Below are 17,892 nucleotides of genomic sequence, written 5' to 3'. Positions count from 1 at the left end.
TCATATAGTTTTTCTCCTTCAGTTTGTTAATATGGTGTATCACATTGATTGATTTGCGTATATTGAAGAATCCTTGCATTCCTGGGATAAACCCCACTTGATCATGGTGTATGATCCTTTTAATGTGCTGTTGGATTCTGTTTGCTAGTATTTTGTTGAGGATTTTTGCATCTATGTTCATCAGTGATATTGGCCTGTAGTTTTCTTTTTTTGTGACATCTTTGTCTTGTTTTGGTATCAGGGTGATGGTGGCCTCATAGAATGAGTTTGGGAGTGTTCCTCCCTCTGCTATATTTTGGAAGAGTTTGAGAAGGATAGGTGTTAGCTCTTCTCTAAATGTTTGATAGAATTTGCCTGTGAAGCCATCTGGTCCTGGGCTTTTGTTTGTTGGAAGATTTTATTTATTTATTTATTTATTTATTTATTTATTTATGGCTGTGCTGGGTCTTCGGTTTGTGCGAGGGCTTTCTCTAGTTGCGGCAAGTGGGGGCCACTCTTCATCGCGGTGCGGGGACCGCTCTTCATCGCGGTGCGCGGGCCTTTCACTATCGCGGCCCCTCCCGTTGCGGGGCACAGGCTCCAGACGCGCAGGCTCAGCAGCTGTGGCTCACGGGCCCAGCTGCTCCGTGGCATGTGGGATCTTCCCAGACCAGGGCTCGAACCCGTGTCCCCTGCATTAGCAGGCAGATTCTCAACCACTGCGCCACCAGGGAAGCCCCTCTAGGTATTTTTTGATTTCCTCAGTGAGCTCTTGGTTATTTAGTAGTGTATTGTTTAGCCTCCATGTGTTTGTATTTTTTACAGATTTTTTCCTTTAATTGATATCTAGTCTCACAGCTCTGTGGTCGGAAAAGATACCTGATATGCTTTCAGTTTTCTTGCATGTACTAAGGCTTGATTTGTGACCCAAGATGTGATCTCTCCTGGAGAATGTTCCATGACCACTTGAGAAGAAAGTATATTCTGTTGTTTTTGGATGGAATGTCCTATAAATATCAATTAAGTCCATCTTGTTTTTGTTTTTGTTTCTTAATTTATTTATTTTTTGGCTGTGTTGGGTCTTCGTTTCTCTGGAAGGGCTTTCTCTAGTTGCGGCAAGCGGGGGCCACTCTTCATCACGGTGCACGGGCCTCTCACTATCGTGGCCTCTGTTGTTGCGGAGCACAGGCTCCAGACGCGCAGGCTCAGTAGTTGTGGCTCACGGTCCTAATTGCTCCGTGGCATGTGGGATCTTCCCAGACCAGGGCTCAAACCCGTGTTCCCTGCATTGGCAGGTGGATTCTCAACCACTGCGCCACCAGGGAAGCCAGTCCATCTTGTTTAATGTGTCATTTAACACTTGTGTTTCCTTATTTATTTTGATTTTGGATGATCTGTCCATTGATGAAAGTGGGGTGTTAAAGTCCCCTACTATTTTTGTGTTACTGTCAATTTCCCCTTTTATGGCTGTTAGCATTTGCCATATGTATTGAGGAGCTCCTTTGTTGGGTGTATAAATACTTACAATTGCTATATCTTCTTCTTGGATTGATCCCTTGATCATTATGTAGTTTCCTTCTTTTTCTCTTGTAATTGTCTTTATTTTAAAGTCTATTTTGTCTGATATGAGAATTAGTACTCCAGCTTTCTTTTGATTTCCATTTTTTCAGTCTATGTGTCTCTATGTCTGAAGTGGGTCTCTTGTAGACAGCATATGTATGGGTCTTGTTTTTGTAACCATTCAGCCAGTCTGTGTCTTTTGGTTGGAGTATTTAATCCATTTACATTTAAGGTAATTATCGATATGTATGTTCCTATTACCACTTTCTTAATTGTTTCGGTTTTGTTATTGTAGGTCTTTTTCTTCTCTTGGGTTTCCTACCTAGAGACGTTCCGTTAGCATTTATTATAAAGCTGGTTTGGTGGTGCTAAATTCTCTTAGCTTTTGCTTGTCTGTAAAGGTTTTAATTTCTCCGTCAAATCTGAATGAGATCCTTGCTGGGTAGAGCAATCTTGGTTGTAGGTTTTTCCCTTTCATCACTTTAAGTATGTCCTGCCACTCCCTTCTGGCTTGCAGAGTTTGTGCTGAAAGATCAGCTCTTAACCTTATGGGGATTCCCTTGTATGGTATTTGTTGCTTTTCTGTTGCTGCTTTTAGTATTTTTTCTTTGTATTTAATTTTTGATAGTTTGATTAATATGTGTCTTGGCATGTTTCTCCTTGGATTTATCCTGTATGGGACTCTCTGCGCTTCCTGGACTTAAGTTTGACTGTTTCCTTTCCTGTATTAAGGAAATTTTCAACTATAATCTCTTCAAATATTTTCTCAGTCCCTTTCTTTTTCTCTTTTTCTTCTGGGACCCCTATAATTTGAATGTTGGTGTGTTTAATGTTGTCCTAGAGGTCTCTGAGACCGTCCTCAGTTCTTTTCATTCTTTTTTTTACTCTGCTCTGCAGTAGGTATTTCCACTATTTTATCTTCCTGGTCACTTATCCGTTCTTCTGCCTCAGTTATTCTGCTATTGATTCCTTCTAGAGGATTTTTAATTTCATTTATTGTGTTGTTCATCATTGTTTGCTCTTTAGTTCTTCTAGGTCCTTGTTAAACGTTTCTTGTATTTTCTCCATTCTATTTCCAAGATATTGGATCATCTTTACTATCATTACCTGAATTCTTTTTCAGGTAGACTGCCTATTTCCTGTTCATTTGTTTGGTCTGGTGGGTTTTTACCTTGCTCCTTCATCTGCTGCATATTTCTCTGTCTTCTCATTTTGATTAACTTCCTGTGTTTGGGGTCTTCTTTTCACAGGCTGCAGGTTCATAGTTCCCATTGTTTTTGGTGTCTGCCCCCAGTGGCTAAGGTTGGTTCAGTGGGTTGTGTAGGCTTCCTGGTGGAGGGGACTAGTGCCTGTGTTCTGGTGGATGAGGCTGGATGTTGTCTCTCTGGTGGTCAGGACCACGTCCACTGGTATGTTTTGGGGTGTCTGTGAACTTATTATGATTTTAGGCAGCCTCTTTGCTAGTGGGTGGGGTTGTGTTCCTGTCTTGCTAGTTGTTTGGCATGTGGTGTCCAGCACTGGACTTCGCTGGTCGTTGAGTGGAGCTGGGTCTTAGCGTTGAGACGGAGGTCTCTGGGAGAGCTCTCGCCGATTGATAATTACATGGGGTCAGGAGGTCTCTCGCAGACCAGTGTCCTGAACTCAGTTCTCCCACCTCAGAGGCTCAGGCCTGAGATGCAGCTGGAGCACGAAGATCCTGTCAGCCACACAGCTCAGAAGAAAAGGGAGAAAATAAATAAATAAAATAAAATAAATAAAGTTATTAAAATAAAAAATAAGAAAATATTATTAAAATTTAAAAAGTAATTTTTTAAAAAAAGAGCAACCAAACCAATAAACAAATCCACCAGTGACAACAAGCACTACAAACTATACTAAGATAAACATAAAAATCAGAAACTAGTCTGTCGTGTACAGCAAACCCCAAGTCTACAGTTGCTCCCAAAGTCCACGGCCTCAATTTTGGGAAGATTCCTTGTCTATTCAGGTATTCCACAGATGCAGGGTACCTCAGGTTGAGTGTGGAGATTTAATCCGCTGCTCCTGAGGCTGCTGGGAGAGATTTCCCTTTCTCTTCTTTGTTTGCACAGCTCCTGGGGTTCAGCTTTGAATTTGGCCCCACTCTGTGTGTACGTTGCCCTCTGGTGTCTGTTCTTTGCCGAGACAGGAAGGGGTTAAAGGAGCAGCTGATTAAGGGGCTCTGGCTCACTCAGGTCGGGAGGAGGGAGGGGTACGGTAGTTATAATTGGAATGTGGGGCGAGCCGCCGTAATGTTGCACCAGCCTGAGGCGCGCCATGCGTTCTCCCGGCGAAGTTGTCCCTGGATCACGGGACCCTGGCGGTGGCGGGCTGCACAGGCTTCCGGGAGGGGAGGTGTGGATAGTGACCTGTGCTTGCACACAGGCTTTTTGGTGGCTGCAGTAGCAGCCTTAGCGTTTCATGCCTGTCTCTGGTGTCCGCGCTGGTAGTCGTGGCTCATGCTGTTCTCTGGAGCTCGTTTAGGCGGTGCTGTGAATCCCCTCTCCTCGTGCACCCCGTAACAAGGGTCTCTTGTCTCTTAGGCAGTTCCAGACTTTTTCCCGGACTCCCTCCTGGCTAGCTGTGGCGCACTAGCCCCCTTCAGGGTGTGTTCAGGCAGCCAACCCCAGTCCTCTCCCTGGGATCCGACCTCCGAAGCCCAAGCCTCAGCTCCCAGCCCCCAGCCCAGCCCCCAGCCCCCACCCGCCCTGGCGGGTGAGCAGACAAGCCTCTTAGGCTGGTGAGTGCTGCTTGGCACTGATCCTCTGTGCGGGAATCTCTCCGCTTTGCCATCTACACCCCTCTTGCTGTGTCCTCCTCCGTGGCTCCAAAGCTTCCCCGCCACCCTTACCCCGGTCTCCGCTCGCGAAGGGGCTTTCTAGTGTGTGGAAACTTTTCCTCCTTCACAGCTCCCTCCCAGAGGTGCAGGTCCTGTCCCTATTCTTTTGTCTCTGTTTTTTCTTTTTTCTTTTGCCCTACCCAGGTACTTGGGGAGTTTCTTGCCTTTTGGGAAGTCTGAGATCTTCTGCCAGCATTCAGTAGGTGTTCTGTAGGAGTTGTGCCACATGTAGATGTAGTTTTGATGTATTTGTGGGGCAGAAGGTGATCTCCACGTCTTACTCCTCCGCCATCTTGAAGGTCCTCCATCCATTGTTGTCTTATTTTAAGAAATTGCCACAGCCACCCCATCCTTCAGCAACCACCATCCTGATCAGTCAGCAGCCATCAACCTTGAGGCAAGACCCTCCACCAGCAAAAAGATTATGACTCGCTGAAGGCTCAGATGATGGTTAGCTTTTATTTAGCAACAAAGTATTTTTAAATTAAGGTATGTACATTTTTTTTAGACATCATGCTATTGGACACTTAGTAGACTACAGTATAGTGTAAATGTAACTCTTATATGCACTGGGAAACCAAAAAATTCATGTGATTTGCTCTATTGTGATGTTTACTTTGTTGTGGTGGTCTAGAACTGAACCCGCAGTATCTCCAAGGTATGCCTTTACTCATATAATGAAGCTGATTCTCCTTAAGTGAATAAAAACTTGTTTAGAATATGTTTATAAAATGCGTATAACTTGCAGTTCACAAGAATTAAACTTCAGAAAATCCATGGGCACAGCTCAGTTAGTATGAACATTTAATATTAATACTCTAATTGAACTCATTAGAATTTGATAAATGTCAGGTTCTTTAATAGTTAAAATTCTAAACTATGCTTTTCATTTTGAGTGATCTAAGGAATGTATTTTCCAGTGTCAATCCTACTTTAAAATTGAGACTATCCAGAACTACAGGGAAAAAAAGAGAAATTGTACAAAGTGACATGACCATTACTGTGAGAGTGTTTTCATGGTTTACATCCACATTAAGTGTTTTTCTCTAAAATTTTAAACTTCATTATTTTTAAATGCCTTGTGTTACTGTTAGGTTTATGAACCAGTGTATCAATTTTGTACATGTATGACTTAAGAGCCCATGGGTTTCAAATGATAAAAGTGTACTCTTTTTCATCCTTGTCTTGGGTGTGTAACTATGATTTCAAATGTAAAACTTTCCCAGGAGTTACTTATGTGTCAATACAGATAACTAGGTCTCCATTTTATGAAAGCTTGTGTAATTCAAAGCTATAGATGAGGGGTTCTCTCTTTTGGAACTGTTAGCATTTTGGGCTGTGTCATTCTTTGCTATGGAGCAGTTGCGTGCATTACAGGATGTTAACAACACCCTGTCTCTGCTAACAGATAGCAGAGTACCCCTTCCCCACAATTGTGAAACCAGAAAGTACCACTAATTGCCAAACGTTGTCACCCGGGGAACAAGATTTTTTCAGTTGAGAACTGCTGTTAGATAAAGGAATTGTAAAATGAATTTTATCATTATATACTCAACTCCTAATTTTGACAGGAATAAAATTGGTCCATTTCAGTGTCCGATATATTTTCTTCTTTTGAACATTATCAGATCAAGGCACTAAATATTTAGTAGCTGGTCAGAAAGAAGCTGAAGAGAGAAAATAGGGTGGCCGTGTGGCAGAGAAGATTTAAATGATGAAACTGGGTAAATGAACTGTTCAGTTGCTAGTACAGTGCTTAGGGTGTGGTAGGTACTCAAATCCCGGTGTTTGAACATCTCGGGAATTCCCTAGTGGCCCAGTGGTTAGGATTCTGCACTTCCTGGTCGGGGAACTAAGATCCTGCGTGCCGTGCTGTGCGGCCAAAAGAAAAAAATGAACATCTCACTATCTGGGATCTCTTAAATTGAGCAGTGCCTTTTGTTTGCACATATTGCGAAATATAACTTGGAGGGCTCACCACTTCGTTCTGTGTACAAATAGATTAGGTTTCTTTGGAATTAATATTGTTTGAAAGCTTTAAGTGGCCAGAATGTACAGATTGTTCCTACGTTGTTCAGTGACGCAGCCAGGTTGCTTGAGAGACTTAGAAATAAAAGTCTTTAATCAGCTGATGAATTGATAAGCTTCTAGGTTTTGTTGTTACTTATTTTTTTATAACTTGTATACTTCTCTTTATAGCAAGAGTTTTTCCTATTGTAAGCTATCCTTGGGGCTCTTTTTTATACATCTTACACATTCCTTATGCCCCCAAATAGTTGCAACCACAGGAAAGTAGTGTACCACAAGGGGTGTAGAGAAGTAGATTTTCAAAGTGTTCAGTTTACTGGTGCTCAGCGTTAATTGTTAGCATTGCACAGATTGCACAAGTGAAAAAAGGTTTAAGAAGGGGAAGATTTTATTCAGTTACAAGCAGAATGCAGGAATTCTTGCTTCTGACTAAATTAATGCATTCTACTCTTTAAATCTAAATTTAAAAATTCTAATACTGCTTTTGAACATCTCATCTGATTCAGTCTTAAAATAGGTATAAAATTCTGTTAAAAATAGAATTTCATGGCTCTTGCCTCAGAGTAAATTTTGGCCTAAAATGACTCATGGAATTTTGGATAATTCTTTCTCTGGATCCTTCTTATTTAGGCTTACTGTCTTGTTTTTTACTGTTGTAAGTGACCCACTCTGTTGAGACTGAGTAACCAAGAGTTTTCATTGCCAGCATGAGATTCCCTGAAGTTGTACATAACTTAGATATAGAGATCTTTGTTAATGTTGCCAGTTTTTTTTTCCCCCCAGTTTTTCTGTATAGTTTGGGAGGCAGTGCTCAGATTCTTCTCTCAGAAGAGATAGGTAAGTAGTGGCTGCCTGGCAAGACTAGTAGTTTAGCCTCCACCAAAGCCACTGCCCTGGCTCTGGCAAGCCAAGCTCGGCCGACCCAAAGGGGCTGCAGGCTTTCTGGGTCTGGCTGTCTTTACTGAGGTGGGGCCTATTGGTGAGTCAGCCAAACAGAGAAATTCTGAAGACTGTCTTGAGAGATAGGAGTTGAGCAAAGGGGAGAGGGTCTGAGGTGCTTAGGAAAGATGTTAATTTCTGTGGTAGGGTGATTGATGCAATGACAGGTCGGGCAGTCCTGGGAGAGGTTGCAGCATTGAGAGAGAGCTATTCATAGGGTCTTAGAAGAGGGCAAAGTGGGAGAGCTAGTGGGAGGAAACTGCTTAACCTCAGGGTGTTGTCATTGTGGCCTAAAGGTTGGTGATTATTCTGGAACGTAGTCGTCCCTTAGTGTCCTATAATCTCAACAAATCACAGAGTGATGAAACATGGAAAGAGAAAAAGAACTAAAAAGAAAATCATAAAAAGAATTAGAAAGTTAAGAGGAAACTTTAAAAACAACAACAACAAAACAACCAAAGGAACATAGGGTAGGATAAAAGAAAAGGAAATAGTTGCATTAAACCCTTTGAAATAACCCTATGAAATAGAATGAGAGGTAAAATAAGTGATATTTAAAATAAAAAGGCAGAAAAAACTAGCTAAATGGAAAAATATGAATCTAGAAGTGAAGATAATAGAAGATAATTTTTAAATAGAGTTGTGAATATAAAAATAAAAATTTAAAAAACCATTACAACATTCTATATATTTTTTAATTTTTTTATTTTATTTATTTATTTATTTTTTTCATGCTTAGTGTTTTATTTCATAAAACAAGTCACGCTTCGGCCCTCAAAACCACGTCCCTGTGTCCCTCCCGTTTCCACCTCCCAGCCGTCTGGCTTCTTATATTTTTTTCTTACAGCATTTGACACAATTGTAATTTACTAATTGTTAGCCTAAGTATTTGTTTAATGTATGTCTCCTCTCCTGGTTTGTAAGCTTCATCCTAACAGCAAGTGTGTCTTTCTTGTCTACTGCAGTATTTTCAGGGCCTAGCAGTGTGCTAGCAACGTAGGTATACAGCAAATTCTTTTTGAGTTAGGATAAAAAAGTATAGAAAATATTAATTTTCCTTACAAGTTTTGTTATGTGAAATTAGAATTTAAGGTAAGGGACTAAAGAAAAACAAAGAGGCTTTTAAAAAGAGGGTAAACTAAAGTAGGCTAGGAAATAATACAAAACAATTAACAAATGTCTCAGCAGTAAGAAATTCTTGATAATGTTGAGTTTCCTGAGTTTATTATGAAACATCAGTAATACGATGACAAAAGCAAACATGTGAGAGAAAATAAGACAGGGAACCCAACTCTGTCATCTCCTCCCCTCGCCCCTCTCTGTGAGAGAGCTCCTGGGACTGAGGTCCTTTTGGTCCATCTTTTGGCTTTTCCCCTTGGAGATAGTGCTCTTGTAGGCCCCCCTTTTTTATTGAGGTGAAATTCACGTAACAAAATTAACCTTTTAAAGCGAACAGTTCATATAGTACGTTCATAATGTTGTGTAACCGTCACCATTATCTAATTACATTTTCATCACCCCGGAATAAAACCTGCTACCCTTAAATAGTTGTTTCCATTCCCCCTCCCCACATCCCCTGGCAAACACCAACCTGCCTTTTGTCTTTATGGGTTGTCCCTGCCCTCTTTTTATTTTTTTTTTACTTTTTAATTTAATTTTTTTAAAGTCTTTATTGGATTTGTTACAATATTGCTTCTGTTTTATGTTTTGGTCCTTCAGCCGCTAGGAATGTGGGATCTTAGCTCTCTGACCCAGGATCAGACCCGCACCCCCTGCATTGGAAGGCAAAGTCTTAACCACTGGACCGCCAGGGAAGTCCCACGTGGCCTCTTTTTAAACTGGATCTATTTGAGAGGGATGTGCTATGGCCAAAAAGAAATTATTTGGCTTTAAAGGCCTAGGTAGTACTGGGACTCAGAGCTACATATCTTTTAAATATAAATTTATTTCTTTAATAGCATTTTCAAAGACTTCGTAAATGTAAATGGTAGTTATGTGTCTATTTTATTTTAAACTTCATAATTCTCTTAATTCTTTAGCTTTCTATCTTAAAGCTATATAAAATATAATAATTACATTGACGGTTACCTATACTACTCTAGTAATCAGATATTTATATATAATTTGCACGTGTAGCGTTCGTGTCTCTCTACATTAAAACAGGATTTCAACCACTGACCTTCTGCAGTGGGTAATTCTTTGTTGTGGGGGCTGTTCTGTGCACTGTAGAATATTTTAGCAACATCTTGGCTTAGGTGCCAGTAGCACCCCTCCACCCTTCCAAGTTGTGACAACTAAAAATGTCTCCAGACATTGTGGACTATCCCGTCAGGGGCAAAATCACCCCTGGTTGACAGCCACTGCATTAGAATCATTCCCCTTGAGAATTTGGCTTTCTCTTTACTAGAAAGAGACTTAATATGTTATTTGTTAAAAATAATCCTCCTAGAGTTATAGAGGAGAATTGCTAAATCACCCAAGAAGCTTAGTCATTCATTGGTTTTTATAATTGTTCCCAAAACTGCTTTAAATTTTTATTTTAGTTTTTAATGTTGATTTTTGGCAATACTCTCCTTGCTAATTATGTAAGGGTCATTTCTTGTTTGGCTATGTTATGCTAAAGGAATTCAACTTGATTGCCTAATAGGAAGTAATTTCATGGAAAAAGTAAATACAGCCATCTGAGTTTTTCAGAAATACTTGAAACATTAAAACTGTATTAAAGTACAGTGAATAAAGCATTCAGCAGGTGAAGAAAAGGAGAATTTTTTTAACACAAACTTTCCTACTTTGATGTCAGAAGAACTTAAGACAACCATGTTCTACTATTACCACTGAACTTATTGATAATAAATTAAATTCTCCCTTTTTGTGCTTCCCTCCTCTGCCCTAAAAGTTCTGTTTTCTCAGAGTGTAAAGGCTCTTTGGCCACTACTTAAATCTTGTTATTTCTCAGTGATCAATGTTAAATGAATTAAGTTTTAAAAGGAATATTTGATTTGATTTAAAATATATCTCAAAATAAGTTTGTAGCCTACTAAATATTATAATTCTAATTATAGATTCCCTGTAGACTTGAAAGTGACAGTTTTTAAGGACTGTCCTGCTACAAGCTAGTTTGCTAGCTAGTTTGTGATTTTACCTGTAACTAATTAAGTATAACTTGGGACAAAACTTTGGGGAAAAGAAGATGGGAGGGATGTTGGAAGCTAGTCAAAAGAGGGGAAATTCAATGTAATAGTATTAGGTGTTATCAGTTAAGTAGTAGGGTTGAGAGATGGCATCTCAACTGGCTTTTTCCTGGGCATAAATTATTTAATAAGGTCGTGGGAAGAAAGAAAATCCCACAAAGTGGAGCTTTGGCTGCTTCTCTGCATAGTAAAATTCAGTTTCAGTAAATTCTGTTTCCAGTGCATGGACGAAGGAGATGAAGCCCATCCCTCTATAATTTTTTATACCTAAATTTTTCCTTAGTATAGATGTGGAGAGAGGTGTTATTAACATAATATGCTTTTTATAAGAATGCTTTGCTGTAGCAACTTCTGTCTCCCATTATGTGCTTGGAATGTATCTAATGCATTCTTATCATTTTACTTATTTAGGGACTACGTTAGGAGTGAACTGGAGTCCGCCTATGAAGGACCAATGTATTTAGAACCTCTCTCCATGAATCGGTTTACCACAGCCTTAATAGGTAAGTATTATAAAAGAATTAAAAGTGTACGTAGGAACCAACCAATCTTAATTACTATCTTCTAAAATTGGTTCATACTTAATACAAAAAATTGGAAAACTCAAAGTTATTCATGACGACTTTCAAAACATAGCCATTGTTAAATGTTAGTCTTTTTCTTTCATACATAGGTGTTTCTTATTTTACATGTTTATGATCACATATAGCTTGTAGTTCCTTGTGTTTTTTTAAGGGTAATGTAAGTATTTGGGAAGATTAATTGTAAAATAAAGCTAATAATTACTTTGTAAGATTAAAATGAAATATGTAATGTCTTAATATTGTTTACTGTTGTTGAAAGCCGTTATCCTATAGTCAAAAATAAAGTGCCAGAAACATCAAGAACTTGAGACATGATTGAAATATTCAGGTAGCAGAATGCTTAAAATAGAAGCGTTGGCTGGGACCCCAAAACAATATAGATACAGTCCAAAGTGAAATACTAGACCCTACCATGCCAAAGTTGCAAAAAAGAAAGTGAGAGAAAACCAGTATGTGATTCTTAAATTCACCCATGTAGAGGGTGTTAAGAGGTTGAATGTTGGGATTTGAAGGAGGATTTCTTTAGGGAGATGTTTTCTCTAAAATACCTGCCAGGCCCTTCTCATTTAGAGAATTTAGTGGTAGACCATTTGGAGACACATATTTTTTTGTGGCTTAGGGGGGATACTACAGACTGGTATCCAACCTAGGCCTGCAATATCTAAAGCTACACCATCCAAAACAAGCCACATGTGGCTTGTGAGCCCTTGAAATGTGACTAGTCCAAATTAAAATATACTGTAGTGTAAAACACACCCAATTTCTCAAACGTAGTACAAAAATGATGTAGAATGTCTTGTTAATTTTTTAATATAGATTGAATGTCTATGTGATAATATTTGGGATATATTAGGTTAAATAAAATATATTATTAATTAATTTTACTTTTTTTTTTTTACCTTTATAAAATGATGCTACCAGAATATTGAACATTATGTATATGGTTTGTATTATAATTCTAGTCTGATATAAAGGCCAGCACTGGGCTGGCTGGCTGGCTGTTGAGTTTCTGACTGTGGAGTGAAAATGTCTTGCGGGGTTCTCCTGTATCATCTAATCTGTGTAGGCAAACGATGTTAGTTTACTATGGACTAGATGAGGGCCCCAAGAGTCAGTGGAATTTTCTTAGGTCCTCCCAAGAGGGCCCTTATAAAGATGAGAAGACTCCAACAGGGATTGAACTTCTAGATTCCAAGGAGCTGAGGAAAGAACCAAAAACAGCCAGAGGAGGGTACATAACAAGCATCAAGGGTACTGCAGGTGAGAGGTCCACAGTGATGGGAACAATCAGAAGAATCCTTAAAAGTGCCCAGGAGAAAGGAGATCCATTTTAAATACGCCAACTGCAGGGAGCACCAATACCATACCATTGTAAGAACATAGTTCAGTAAGAATTTTCTACTTCCCTCCCTCTCCTTCCCTGCCTGCTTCAGTCGTGAGTAAGTCAGGAAAAGAGTGAGACTGTGCTGGCAGAGAAAGAGGAAGAAGCTTGCCTTAACCTCTCTACTCCCTCTCACAATTGCAGGTTTTCTGTGATGCCATAGGAGGCCTCAGCTGTAATAAAGGAAAACTCTCAACTTTAAATCAGTTTCAAAGTTTTGTTTGTTATTAGATTGAGATTAGATTAGATTAGATTAGATTGTGTAACCTTTGCTAGATTAGAAAAGGTATGGGACTTGCCTTAGGGGCAGGAGAACACTCAGCTCACAGAGTGGCTTTTAAAACAGTAGGACACAAAAATAATGTTGCTTTATGGCTGTTTCCCATGAATTGGTATATTCAGTAGTGGTAACATCCAAGTATGAAAATATTTGCTAGGTTAGAAAACTCATAAAGTGTTCTCTTTTATTCTATAATGGACACAATTTAGTATAAATCTGTATATTTCCTTAAATTTTTCCTATCAATGGTTATGATAGTGTGTTTACTCAACTAAGATTCAATTAATTGGAAATAAAACAAAATCCATAAACTATTAAGTAGCAATTTTCTTTAGACTTTGATTTTAAAGTAACTTTCTACTCCTTTTCTTCCATTTCACTAATGAACTTTTAATGAAAAATTAAGTAATTTGAATATGCCATCATTTCTTAGGATTACAGACTTCTTAGAGATAGTTCTTACAGTGGAATCCTGAAATCCAAAGAGTACATTGTGATTTTGATTTATTCAGAATTGTCAGTTGGAATAGGCATGTCAAGTTAAACAACTTCCTATTCTTCTGGAGCTATAGGAAAGATTTCCACTAACAGTATGACTCCTTCCTTCTTTCACCTAAATAAGAGGAGTAGTCTTCTCTTAAAGAGAATCACAGCATATGAGTCATACTCTTCTGTGAAAGAAGATAAATGAAGCCTGTAACCCCAGAGCTGAACACCGAATGTGCTGTCCTAGACTTATGGGAATTTTCAGAGCTTAAAGGAAGTTTACATCATGCTGAACAAGGAAAAATTTTTTTTTTTTTAAGAAGAAAAAAGAGAATTTTATTTGAGCCAAACTGATGATTATAACACAGGCAGCAGATTCTCAGAAAGCTCTGAGAACTTGAACAAGGAAATTTAAATATCATAGCTATGAGTACAGTGAAAGTAAGACATACCAGAATGAAAATTCCTAATCATTCCTAATATTAAAGCATTTCCTCTGAGTATTTTATTTCTTTCAGAGTTTTAGCTAATTTTTTAATCAAAGAAATATACTTACTTTTGAAAGTCAAGAAATACCACAATTTTATGATGAAAATTGGCTTTCTCCTGTACCACTCCTCTCTACTCTCAGGTATCATTCCCCAGAGGCCTCTCTCCTTTCAACTCACCGTAACTTTTCCCTGCTGTTTTCTCTTTTGTCCCTTTCTGGAAATTCTCTTAATTGGATAAGGTTCCTCCCACATTGAGCCCCTAATTTTCTTACTGTTCCATTTTCCTTTTTCTCTCTCTCTGTCTCTCTCTTTGTCTTTTGTTTTACTTTCTGAGATTTCCCAACTTTATCTTACAACCCTTTTGTTGTTATATATTTTAATAGCCTGGAGTTTGTTTTCTTTTTATTGTGACAGTCTTTTAAATTTCTTAGATATATTATTTACTTCGAAGCTTTCTTTTGTTCCTTGTGTTCTCTCCATTTGTTTTGGTCTTTGCCTTACCTGGGACAGCAGTATTTCTTAAGCCTGGATTAGAATCACCTGGTTATATTACATAAAAAATTATAAATACTGATGCCTAGACCCCATATGAGGCTGATAAACTGTAAGTGTTACTTAAATATCCTTGTGTGATCATTTGTATTAAAGTGAGTTATTAAGTTGTCGATTGGAATCTCTTTAAGGCTTACCAACGGGTATGTTTCACATTTGGTGTCAAGTGGGACTGGCTGTTTTTGGGGGGACCCCTAAGTGTGCGTATTTGTAGGTCTTTTCACTTGGACTTGGGTCAGTTTCCCCAAAGAAGAATCTTTCTATCTCCTGTAGGGGAGGCTAGTGTCAGTGACAAGAGCTGGGTGGCAATAAACATGGCAGCAGTGTTTGGAGATCTAGAGCGATCTCATCTTTCTGGGTGCAGACTTTTATTTTAATCTCCGTTTTTCATTTGGGCACTGCACCTCACCTCTGCCCTGAGCTGTGCACGGTGCCCAGGAGCCTATTTCAGCCTTTCCGGAGAGCAAAATTCAGTCTTCTTCTCAGGGTGGGGAAAGAGTAGTGGCCTGATGGTTGTTTTCTAGCCCCTAAGATTTTGTTGACTTATCTTACTAGGTGACCTCTCTTCTCAGTTTTCTTTTTCTATTTCTTGCTTTCTTTTTTTTTTCTGAGGGTAGAAAGCAAGATTTATTGAGTACACTGCAGGGGAGCAGCGGGGGAGACCAAGAGGGGGTCTGCGCTGGGGGAAGGAAACTGGGCTTCTTTTATGGTCCGCTCTGGTCACCCTTGGGTTAATGTTCCACCCGTTTGGTGGTTAGGGCTCAGTGTGTCATAGCTCTATCTGCCTGGAATGCCAACTGCTTGTGACTGCTGGTAATTTCTGTTGGGGGGAGAGTGCATTTGTCTTATCTTAAAAGGACTGCCCCAGCCTAAGATGGCTGTTCTTTTGTTAAGCTCTACATTTCCCCCCTGTCAGATCAGCGGAGTCAAATCATTGACATCTGGGCAACGACATCATCTTGGGCTACTTCCTGCTGAGAAGGGGCGACATTGGGTCCCAGTTGGCTTTGCTGGTCGGCTATGGGGCTCTGGGATTCTGTGTGAGTAGAAATTTTGGGAGGCCTGTTTGAGAGTAGTCAACTGTATTGATTCTAGAGGTTGGAATCCTTGTCTTGTCACCATTTGTAGCTTGATGGAATGAAGTCGGTTTTGTAGCAACTTGTTTGAAGTACTTGGTGACGTTGGTGGATCAGGATGGAAAGAGAAAAGAGGATCTCACAGTGTGCCTGGATTTGCCACAGACGAGCTGCCGCTGCCGAATGCACCAGGTGTTAGAAGTGAGGAGTCCCAAGGCTAGGCCCAAAGGACACTGCCACCCCATCGGGCAGGGACAGTCAGTCGATATGGGACTGGGCTTTAGGTCCGCCAGAGAGTCAGGATGTGCAATCCCTGGTCTCCAGGGACCTTAGACCATCGGCAGTGTTGAAGAGGAGAAAAGACTTTCCAGAACGTAGGCCTTGGGGTGACAGTGAGTCGGAGCCCGTCCGGAGGCCTTGGGTCCCGCTGAGCAATAACCCTGGACGGGGACCTTCAATTGCCCCAAGTCATTAGGTCGATCATTACTATCGGAAGACTGATTAGAAAAGGCAGAGAGAGGAGAGAGAGGCATTCCCTGTATGGGCCACCAAAATGCTGTGCAGTGCGGTGATGGGGCTGGCAGTGTGGGTGGTAAAAGAATTTACCAAGCCAGAAGTGAGGGTAGAAAGCGAGATCTATTGAGTACACTGCAAGGGAGCAGAGGGTGAGAGCAAGGCGGGGGGATCTGCCTCAATTTTCTTTATTATTAGGTGTTTTTCTCTTTCTTAATGCCTTTATGAATGTTTTTCATATGATTTGAATATCAGTTCTTTAAAAGCTAAAATTAGTACTTTGTGGGAAAAAATACCACATATGTTACATACAGTGTAGTAAATTGTTAATAAATTTTCAGCTTTGTATAAAAATAGTTGCCGTTTTTGAATTCTTCTAACAATAATATGGATAGAACACAAATTAGAATCTAAAAATACTGTTTTGCTTTTCATTGGCAAGAAGGAAAAGAATTTGACTGATTCTTAAATTAATTTGGAAGATGATATGTTCAAGAATTTCTAAGAAATTCTGAGAGGAGCAATAAGAGGAGACTTGTCCAGTCAGTGAAAAGGAATACTGGGCACTGTCATAGAGTAGAGCACTGAAAAAAAATAGCAAGTTCCGACACAGACACAAAATATACAGAAGATTTTGAAGTATACCAAAGTGGCATTTCAAATTAATGAGAAAAGAATTGGATGATTCCAATAGCTAGTTTTGAGACAACTGACTACACATCTGGAAAAACAAACATAGATCTTTACTTTTTACCTTATTCTAAAATAATTTCCATATATATTAATTTTTAAATTAAAGAAAATATATGTGATTACATGTATAATCTTGAGTAGGGGGAGCCATATAATTAATCATGGCACCAGAAGTAGAAACCATTAAGGAAAAGATTGATAGGTTTGACTCTTTATAATAAAAACTTTTATACTATGAGAGAAAAAGGTTATTAAAATACTCAAATGACAGATTGGTAAAATACAATCATATGATAAAGGAGGTTAATATCTTGATCAAACAACAGAAGGCTACATATCCTAGTAAAAGAATAGACAAAGAATGTGAACAAACGTTTTGCCAAATAATTGCAAATGCTTTTACATATTGATTGGCCAAAAAGTTCGTTCGGGTTTTTCCGTAACATCTTACAGAAAAACTCGAACGAACTTTTTGGCCAACCCATTATTTATTGGTAATGTTCAGTTCTACTGGTATACGACAAAATACAAATTTAACAAAAACTTAGAAAATATTCCTTGCCCTTCCCTTTCTTAAATTATTTTCACTGTTGACAGGTAGGTGGGAAAATGGGCACCCTGTACACTGTGTGTTTTGTTTCTGTAGGGCAATTGACAGTATGTGTCAAAAGCCTTAAAAAATGTTTCTTCTGACTCAGTAATCCCACTTATAGGAATTTAGGCTAAGAAAATATTAGGAAATGTGCTCCAAGTAGTTTATACAGTGATGTAAATGTACAAGCTTATTCATAACAAAGCATTTTATAATTATGAAATATTTGAAAATAGCCAAATGCTAATATTGTCATATGCATTCAGTTTTTTAACTAAAAAAACAACAAAAGGCTTTATTTACTTATTTATTTATTTGAGAGATATATGCATAATGTATTAAATGAAAAAAGCTGATTGTGTGTATGCTATAATCTCCTTTATATAAAACATTTGTGTATATTCACATGCATAGAATAAATCTGAAAAGGTAACAACATGAATAACTTTGAGCACTGCCTAGGTTTCAGATAAAATGCTAAGGCTTTACGTGCAATACCTTATTTAATGAACACGACATTAACAGTGCTACCTTTGGGTGACAGGATTGTAGGAGATTGAGGCTTCTTTTTCCTTTTTACTTCTCTGTATTTCCTAACTTTTCTATAATCATGCATAATCCTCTGTGAGAAGAATTTGTTGTTTAAACTTTTCAGTTTTAACTTCTCATTACTGAGTCATTTGGGAAGGC

General features: G+C 39.0%; 1 protein-coding gene across 1 annotated transcript in view; it reads left to right on the top strand.

Annotated features, from left to right (window-relative positions):
• RNF145 (ring finger protein 145) overlaps positions 1–17,892 on the top strand; it is a 64,275-nt gene that overhangs the window by 24,858 nt on the left and 21,525 nt on the right. Inside the window, exon 4 of the mRNA XM_057540208.1 lies at positions 10,966–11,057. Coding sequence (XP_057396191.1) covers positions 10,966–11,057 — 92 coding nt within the window. The remainder of the gene's footprint in view (positions 1–10,965; positions 11,058–17,892) is intronic.

The sequence above is a fragment of the Balaenoptera acutorostrata genome, chromosome 2 (assembly GCF_949987535.1).
Source record: "Balaenoptera acutorostrata chromosome 2, mBalAcu1.1, whole genome shotgun sequence".
Classification (NCBI taxonomy): domain Eukaryota; kingdom Metazoa; phylum Chordata; class Mammalia; order Artiodactyla; family Balaenopteridae; genus Balaenoptera; species Balaenoptera acutorostrata.
This window is presented reverse-complemented; position numbering and strand designations above follow the sequence as displayed.